This window comes from Nelumbo lutea, chromosome 7 (assembly GCF_056320005.1).
Source record: "Nelumbo lutea isolate HS-2025 chromosome 7, American lotus-T2T, whole genome shotgun sequence".
NCBI classification, from domain to species: domain Eukaryota; kingdom Viridiplantae; phylum Streptophyta; class Magnoliopsida; order Proteales; family Nelumbonaceae; genus Nelumbo; species Nelumbo lutea.
Genome location: NC_142690.1, coordinates 52,824,517 through 52,834,076, shown reverse-complemented (window position 1 = coordinate 52,834,076; position 9,560 = coordinate 52,824,517). Strand labels below are relative to the sequence as shown.

The 9,560-nt window shown below is 34.9% G+C and overlaps 1 protein-coding gene across 1 annotated transcript; it reads right to left on the bottom strand.

Annotated features, from left to right (window-relative positions):
• Nucleotides 1–222: 222 nt before the first annotated feature.
• On the bottom strand, nt 223–1,947 carry LOC148846399 (fe(2+) transport protein 1-like). Its single transcript, XM_088955602.1, has 3 exons — nt 1,219–1,947; nt 942–1,091; nt 223–805 (listed from the first exon to the last, which is right to left on the bottom strand). The coding sequence occupies exons 1-3, from the start codon at nt 1,870–1,872 to the stop codon at nt 500–502; spliced, it is 1,110 nt and encodes a 369-aa protein (XP_088811728.1). The 5' UTR covers nt 1,873–1,947; the 3' UTR covers nt 223–499.
• Nucleotides 1,948–9,560: the final 7,613 nt, after the last annotated feature.

Below are 9,560 nucleotides of genomic sequence, written 5' to 3'. Positions count from 1 at the left end.
TTTATTGTTCAAAAATTAAAAGATGTACGTTTGAAATATGTTTGATTTGGTATAAAATAAGAGACAAACAGAAAAATGAGGGAAAATTGTTAAGGCTGTACTTGGTTGCAGTGCAAATTCATTTGCAGAAATACAAAATTAGGGTAGTGCAAATGATTTGGTTTGTTTGATTGCATTAAAAATAAAGTAAAATAAGACCTAATGCAGAAGAAAATAAAATCAAAAACAAAATTAAACCAAAATTTGTATATATTTTTTTTCATTTGCACACCCATACATTTGTGCTAGTGCAAATAAAATTGCACTGCAACCAAACACAGCATAAGGAATTTCATGGTATATATGGAATAACGGAATCGCCCCAAGTAACAATAGTTCATATCATCATTGTCCTTTCTTTGCGACAAACTCCGCTTCTAAATTACTACTAACACAGGAATAATTCAGTGCACTTTAACTTATTACAATACTAACTTGTCCCCTTGTATTATATCAAGGCTCAAGCCCATTTGGCCATCAGAGACATGCCACCACAACCCAAGAGTACATCGATGTAGGACTTGATCTGGAGTTTAATACTACGTTGCAACTTGGGGCCCATGAAATCCGCAGACAGGAGGTCCACCAAAGCCATATAGATCAAAAGCCCTGCAGATGAAGCATTCAGTAGTCCTATTGTGATTAACGAGCTTGAGCTATTCTCCTCATATGTTCTTGATAAGGCCATCCCAAGGACAATCCCAAATGGGGTTGTGACAGAGAAGAAGAAAGCCATTAGAGCTTTCTTTAGAAACTTGTACTCTGTCTGAAATGACATTTAATTAACCAGATCATAAGAGTTTGCAAAGTCTGAAGGATTATCTCTTAGAGCTAGCACCAGAATTTGTATACAAGTCATGGTGGGTCTGAGAGTCTGACTCTCTCTCTCTCTATATATATACCTGGAGGATGCAACCACCAAGTCCCATTCCTTCAAACATTTGATGGAAGCAAAGTGCAGCTACCAGAGGCTTTATTGTACAAGTGTTGTTTGAGGCTCCTAGTGAAAGCCCAATAACAACTGAATGAACAATAATACCCAGCTCCAAAACCTGAGAACAAATCACAATTCATTCTAATTCAAATTCATGTATATGTAGTGTTTGTGTGTGTGCGTAAGAGAGAGAAAGAGAGAGTTTGAATCTATGTTCTCTTTGTGTTCACAGAAATCAAGCTAACCATGGCAATAACACGATAGCACAATAGTTGGGAGTCTCCACTGGTGGTGGTATCCATTGGGGCATGACAGTGTCCATGAAAGTGTATCCCAGAGCTTATTACAACACCCATCTCTCTATCCCTGCTATCCCCATCAGCAGCAGCTTCTATCTCTGTTGGCTTTACATCCATGTTGCTTCTCTGGCTATATATGCTGGTGGAGATAGAGTCCACCATTAGAGCTACAACTGCAGATAACATTGCCAAGAAACCACTAAAGGGGAACTTATGCCATGGGTTTTCACGCAGGCAAGGAGATCTCAACATGTCAAAAGAATCAGGCAAGACGTGCATGAAACCTGTGGCGAGGATGATACCAGCTGCAAACGCCTTAACAATGACGAAAAGGTTTCTGTCAGGTTGCAGAGCTGGGACCGAGCGAGATAGCAGAGGCAAACAAACCCCAACCATGCTCGTCACAAGGATGGAGACAATGGCTATGATCTTGAGCGGCAAAGCTTTCGACTTGCTGTTGCAGTTTCCTGATTCTGGCTGGCATTCTTCTACAACTGCTTGAGTGCTGCTGCTGTTCGATTGTGAGAGAACTCGGCCTGAGAAGATGGAGAAGAGGATGAGAAAGATGAAGATAGCTCTGAAGACTGAATTAGTTGCCATTGACTTGTTCACCCAGATTTGTGTGTGTGGAGCTTATTCCTTGCGAGACTGCTGGAGATAGAGATGCTCATTATAGAGAAGGTTTGTTACGTCATATGCTTATAAACAATGCAAGTGAATGAAGTGCAATATTGTTTTCTACTATTTCTTTACGTTCATGTCATGTTATCCCTTTGTTGTATATGACACGTGACAAGATGTTTGACACGTCTTCACCAAACTAAAGTGGCGTGGATTCAATGAAATACCTTTGGCTCCTGTGTTAAATTTTAAATTAGAGGTAATTTAAAGCCACATCATCCAACGTTCAAAAATTTTTATAAAAATTTGGAGGCATGACCTTATTGTCCACCGTACAAATCAAGTACCTACAATTTAATAGGAGTATTTTTTATTTTATTTTTTCTGAATTCAACCTTGCCCTGTGGATGGCGTGTGCCTGGAATGGGAAACCACGTGCTTGGCATGTGTTTCCATCAATTTTATTATATTTTGTGGGTTTAATTTATTTTATTTTTTAACCGGGCTTGGCCGGCTGTAAACCATTTTGGTCGACCCAAGGTGAACAGTTCACTCATTCGGTTTTTGTTCGAATAAAAATGAATTTAGAAAGAATAAATATATAATTGTTTCATCTTATTTATATTAAAACACGAATAAAGTCATCAGTATTTTTATTAATTATTTCTAAGAAACAAACAACCAAATATTGTTTTGCACTTAGGGTTTTGGTCCCCTTACCTGACTCCGGATGCTTTAGAGTCTTTATTTATTGTTTGGACTTTGGAGTCCCAAGACCAATTATATTGATTCCTCAACTTATGGTTCATGAATAGATTGGAATTTGGTGGGTAATTGAATACGAATTTTTTTATTAAAAAATTAAGTTTTATTTTATTGTTATCAACATGACCAAACTATCCTTATTATATTCCTCAAAATCTATAGTTTTTTTTGGATAGTTATCATTTAATCTGATAGAAAGAACAAGCAAATGCATGTTTGTCTCATAAATGATTTGATTTAGAGGCACCTCTACCGACACCTATCCACATCACATATTACAGTCATACATCCAGAACATTTCATCGTTTTTACATATGTTATTATGTATGGGGAGATGTTCCCAATTCACAGAGGTAGTGTTTTATAGATAGGCATGAATAGAATTGTTGTGGGTAGGAGATTCAGAGTCCTATCAATTGGTTGAACAAATCCAAACTTAGCTGATCCAATTATAAAGGTTTCAATTATAATACCGAAAAGACACGATATCTGAAAAACTTGTGACCACTCAACTGGTATCACAAATGTGTTAACTAGTGTGGTATTTATCAAAATTCATGGGTGGATTTTAATTGGTCAAAGCTCTCCTGGTACAATGTCTCTTCCACATCATAGGTAGCGGTGGCAATTGAGCAGGTTGGATTGAATTGAGCTTCAACCCAACCAATTTAACCTGCCAACCCATTAATGACCCAGTTATATAAAATTAAATGGGTTGGGTTGGGTCAAACCCACTTTGACCCAATCCAACCCGCCCAAACCCATTAATTTTATATTTATGTACTTAAAACTAAAAACTAACTCCCACTTTCCCACTTGACAAATAAGTTCATCATAGCTTGGTGGCAATAGTAGTTATTATTTACACAAGTGGTGAAGCCATTTGACTATGTTGGGATTTCGGGTTTGATTGTACCACTAAGGTTCAAATCAATAGACCAACTTGAACTATCTATGTGGACTTGTCTTCGAGCTAATCACATCAAGAGCGACTGAAACGTTTGGATTCAGATCAGTTCGGTCGGACCAGACCAGGCCAGTTCAGTCAATGGCCATTTGACTTGGGCTGGCCCATATTGGATTGTGCACGGGTTTGGAACCGAACTGATTGGCATGAAATCGGTCAAGGGAAGCAGATCAGGCAAGCCAGGGTCAAAGCAAGCGGGTCATGTTGCTTTAGGTCAGGTTGGATCTGGGTCAAACCAATCCGTCTAGAACCACTTTGGAATTGGGTTGGCCCAGATTTCCCCCAGTCTAGATCAGGCTGGGCTGATCAACCCAAACAAATTGAATAGAGGTGATTGGGTATGTTCATATTCAAACAGCGCTGAACTAATTTGGACTAGTCCGGACTGAGGTTGGGTTAATTTGGATTTATGTTGATTTGGGTGAAGTGTGTTGATTCGAGACAAACTAATTTTATTCAATAATTAATAGAAAATTTATGCATTAATTATAAATTCTTACACTCAAATGAAAAAAAATTAAATAAAAAACTGAAGAATTCATATTTATATCTTTAATGATTAACCGAATGGTTATCCACAATCCAACCCGACCCAACCTTTTAAATTTACCCAATAGGTGATTAACCCGTTTTTAACCGGCCAAACAAATGGACGAATTAGATGGATTATATACTAGGTGAATTGGGTGAATTCTGTGGCCCTTGATTAAAATCTAAATGTATCAATTTAACAAATAAAAGGTTTATTGTCCAATAAAAGTTAAGTCTACACTGACCCATACCACAACACTAAATATATATAGATCAACCACAACCAATCAAATCTTGGGTGAACCGTGATCTTGAAATGCATAATTAAATGACCCTAATATGAACTGATAGTTGTTTCAGCTGGTTCTTCAGATCATTTAATTTTTATAACCTGCACCACCAGAATTAAGGGAAGTATCTACTTCATAATAATATAAATATACAATTATTATATAATAGTAATAATTGTTGTAAGTTATTTCTTTTTTCCAGCAGAGAGGAGACTGCACTTATTTAATGCTCTTGAAGTCAAATGCCTTTGTTGAAAAAAGTGGCAATATCCCTTATTTTATTTATTATTTTTTTCTATCAATAGCCTACTGTTGAGAGTCATAGAAATTCATGGTTGAAATCTATAAATTTATTTTTTTAATTAATCGTGGGAATAGGAGTCAAAGACCTCAAGGGCCAATAGAGCGGATCAGATAAATATTGGCTTCTCGGTCAGATTATCAGGCACTCATTACCATTGGTTGTATGTAATCAATTAATTAATCAATCAATTTAAAAAATTAATTAGTACAAAAATTAAAAATTAAATAAATGAGAACCGAGGAGTTACTCCACTATTAAGATTGTGCATTATATTATTGTTTTTTCTATCTGAAATATTTTAGATTGATCAATACAATCACTAAATCACTAATGTCTATAGTTGAAATATCAAAAATTTAACATTTTACGTAGAAACAGTAATTTGTTATATATTATGTTGATTAACCCAAAATGTTTCAGGTAGAAACATCAATGATACCAAATGTAACTTAAATCTCTGGTTAATGAGTAAGAAAAAAAATACTATCAGATACTTAAGGGCCTTGAAAACATTAGGTTATGTTTGGTTTGATAGAAAACAAGAGAGAAAATCATGGTTTTTAAAATTAGATGAGACTGGAAAAACTAAGAATCAGCCACTTAACTGGTTCTGTTTCATCCTAAAACTATTTTTTGGCCAAAAATTATTGATTTGGTCAATAAATCGCTGATCTATGTGGTTGAACCATCAGACTATCGATTTGAATAATGGTTTTTAGCCATTTTTTATTTATTTTTTAAATCAAAACAGATTGTCCATTCGAATCAGAAACAGAAGATTAGCGAAAAGCTGTTAAATTAATTTTCACGAAAAAACAAAATAAATCTTTGAGAAAAGAAGAAAAAGTTCCAACTTTTGAGAAATTCTTTATTACTTTCCTTCGGCCCTTTGTTTCCCTGGTGTCTTATATCAAAAACTAATTAATACGGACTCAAGAATATGATGGAGCTTGCACTTGGAAGAGAATTATATTGCAGGGCCATATATACGTAATCTCAAGCCCTATTGTCCATTATGGCACCAAATATTCTAATGAGTATTGAAGGTCGAAGCATAGATTTTATCAAAGAATACATCTTATGAGTATCACTAATCCGTTTTTTTTTTTTTTCATTTCCTACCAGCAGAGAGTTGAGTGATGCCACATCGTTGAATTTGTATATTTTTTCCAATAAATTAAATTGAGAACAAGTACTAATTCTATGGTAAAACTGTGAAAAATGAAAAATAGAGGTGGCAAGTGAGAGCATGAATCACCCATGTTACAAATAAACGTAATCAAAGGGATGACCTCATGGCAACCATGTGTCATCGATTGAAAATTTTACATAAAAAAATATATATATATATATATATACTTGGAAAAAGACTCAAATCATTAGAAATGGTATACATAGGCACGTAGAAACACATACTTTAATATTTATATGAAGTGTGAACTATCGATCAAACTTCATTATAAGAAACGAGGGGAAGGATCGAAAGATTTAGGGTCGTTTGGTTTGTCATTGGAATCGGAATTAAAATTTTTTGGAATCAGAATCAGAATGATCTATTCCCATATTCTGTTTGGTTTAGATAGGAATGAGAATTGAAATTAGCAGAAATGAGACTTCGTTCTCGAAGGAGGGGTAGCAAATAGTCATTCCCTCAAATGGAGGAATGCCATTCTAGTAGGAATGGGAATGGGATTCCAATTCCACCTAATCAAACGGTTGGAACCAGATTAACCCATTCCAATTATGATTCCAAACCCCTAATTCTATGAACCAAATGAGGCCCTAATTTGTTTTTTATACTAGTTCATATCATCACCATCATCCAAGCTTTATCCCAACTATATCGGTCAATTATATGCATTTGCCTTTTTATTCTGTTTAATGTCATTGTTAAACGGTGTTGCCCTTAACTCCAATTAGATTAATGTACATAAACCATTATTAGTGAATGAATAAAATACATTATTGTTTCATGTTCTAATGGGTATGTTTTCTATGAATTATTCCTTAAACTATAAACTTATGAAATTCGTGTTAGTTTAGAATATTCTCAATCATTGGATAGACTTGAAAAGTTTATCTTGATAAGGCTGACATTAGTGTGTTGCCAAAATGGTGGAGCATTTTGTCTCAGCAACTAAGGTTAGACCTCAAGCACAATTAATGGGTGTTTAGAAGAAACACTAACCTATACCAATTTTCAATTATACCCTGGACCTTAGAGATAGATGGGCAAAATTGAAAAATTGCACTTAACACCAAACTTGATTATGATACTACACTGGTCATTGGACTAAGTTTTTTTTTATATGCCAACCATTGAGTTCCATGAAGGGTCAAATACATGGGCATGTTAGGGCAATTTGGGGAATTACTTAAGTAGGAGATTATATTAATAAGATCTACCCCTTTGTCAAACAAAGTGAATATCAAGTTTTGCACTATCTGTGATAGAAATCTAAACTACCGATAGTAAATTTCAATTGTATTTGAAATCTGATTTGCAAAATGTATTTATATGTTATATTACTATTTTATAAAAAATATTTGCAAAATGTTTTAATTCTGAGATCCATACGAGCAGAAAATGTGACACTATATTTTGCAATCAGAGAAGAAGTCATTCCCTATGGGTATTCTGATGATTATGGGCTGAAAAGTTAGGTATAAGAGACCATTATAAGGTTGATTACCTTATGGGTTTCATCTTACATAAGCCCATTAGCATTGGGTTTTTATAGGGTGGTTGAATTCAATGGTCATTTAGGTATAAATGTTGGACCCGAACTGAGCCCAAGTTGATTAGGTCAAGGGTTCACTGCCCTGAGTAGTTAATTCGGCCTAACATCTTCCAGAGGTAGGACTAAACCCTCATATACTTATGTGAAACCATTGTAGATTCCACACCATACAATATTTAGGCTCAAAGTGGCCATGAAAACACCTTGGGATGTGAACCATTAAAAAAAATGGGCCTAAGGCCCATTACTAATATGATCAATTAAGTGATCAAATGACACTTGGATTGAAAATAGGCATGGATCTGGGTATAGAGCACTTATCTTCTTAAGAAGATAATGCTTATCAATTAAAAATAAACTCATGATCCAAATTTGATTTGGATTTGCTCCTAATTAGATTAGGAGCGCGTTCTATATAATGGAGAAAGATGGGAGAATCCAATTCAACTATTTTTCTCCACTCTCTTGTTCTATTCTCTTCTCTCTTGCCTCCTCAAAGCCCTAATTCGACCTAACTATGATAGGGCTGATTTCTATCCGTCCTCTATTGTATTTTTGCAAGAAAAATATGAATCATATCAGGTTCATATACTCACTTCGATCCAAGCAAGTTGGAGATTGATTTTTGTTGAAACGGTGTTGTTGAATCAGCTTCACATACACACTATGCCATCATCAGTTGGAGGCCAATTTTGGGACTAATATCGGATGTGAACTACCACTCTGGGAGTTGTACATTGTGTTCTCCATATCAGGTATGGTTAGTTTTAATTTGGATTCAAATATGGTCCAATTCAGTGCAAGATCAATCCCGAAATTTTAGATTCTAAAATCACTGAGGTATCAGTTTCTGGGTTGGGTTAGAAAATTTTAAAAATTCAACTAGTCACCAAACCTGATTCAGCCATATCAAATCTGATTTCTAACCCTTCCAATAGTCATATCCACTATTAAACTATTAGCACTAAAATCATTTCATACTACTTTGACCTAGGGATGTCAATTGGACTAGATTTGTTCCAATCCAGTCCAAACCCCATACAAATCGGATCCAATCCAGTCCAATTGAAATGTAAATGGACCGGACTGGACCCAATCCGGTCCAAACTAAATGAAACTTTGAAAATTATTGAATCTAAAGCTTTTCACCTACTTTGGTACAAAGGTGTTTCCCAACCCCAATTCTTTTGTCCTTGATGCCGCAAGCCCAGTTTACTATGCTTTGGTAAAGCATCATATGATTCAAGAAACTTACTGCTTCATTCAGATCCATTGGAAAGGAAACAATTTGAGTCAATAAAATTCTGGTTCCTATCTTTGTTCTTGTTGCCTTGCCTGTATTTTTTTACAAGTATTGCCTTTAATGCATCCCACACAAAAAAAAAAAAAAACTAAAAAAAAAAAAATCCTGTAATGAAGGTTGTTTGCATATGAGCAATTGGAATCTGAAATCTAGAGTTCATTCACTAGGTTTGCTTGGCATAAAAATGTTCAAAAATAGAATGCCAACCACATAATCTTGGTAAGAAACTTGGTGAGCTGAAAAAGAATTTGATGATTAGGAGCCAAGAAAAAGTATAGTTCTATTAAAATTTGTCCTGCTAAAAACATATGGATTATATTGGAAGATAGAATAATACTTCTCTTTTTATTCATAGGGGCTATCACCCAAAAAGTGAATTATCAGTACACTGAGGTTATGACCAATTTGGATCCAGTGACATATCTTGGTGCTTCAATTCACCATTCTATCACTGCCTTGTATTGTTCATATATGATGTTCAACAAGGCCTTGTATTGTTCTACATATTGCATTAAACTTTCACTTTTCCTTGGAAGCAAGATAGCATAACTTTCTATGTGTATGATTTTATCGAAACCATCCCTGCATCATACAATAGGCTATCACAAGCCAATAAATATTAATGATTTGAAAAAAAAGAAAAAGTAGCATATATTGCATTTGTCAGTTGACATTAGTGAAGAATGAATTATACGGGATTTGTTTGTACAAATAAATGGAAGGTTTTACTTGAGATAGGAAATGTATTAAAAATTATCACCATAAA

Bases quoted from the DNA above. Each gene is read 5' to 3' on its own strand.
- LOC148846399 (XM_088955602.1), bottom strand. From the start codon at position 1,872: ATGGCAACTAATTCAGTCTTCAGAGCTATCTTCATCTTTCTCATCCTC. The intron at 1,092-1,218 runs GTTAGCTTGATT...ATTTGTTCTCAG, and splicing joins GCTATCGTGTTATTGCCATG to GTTTTGGAGCTGGGTATTAT. The intron at 806-941 runs GTATATATATAG...ATGTCATTTCAG, and splicing joins TTGGTGGTTGCATCCTCCAG to ACAGAGTACAAGTTTCTAAA.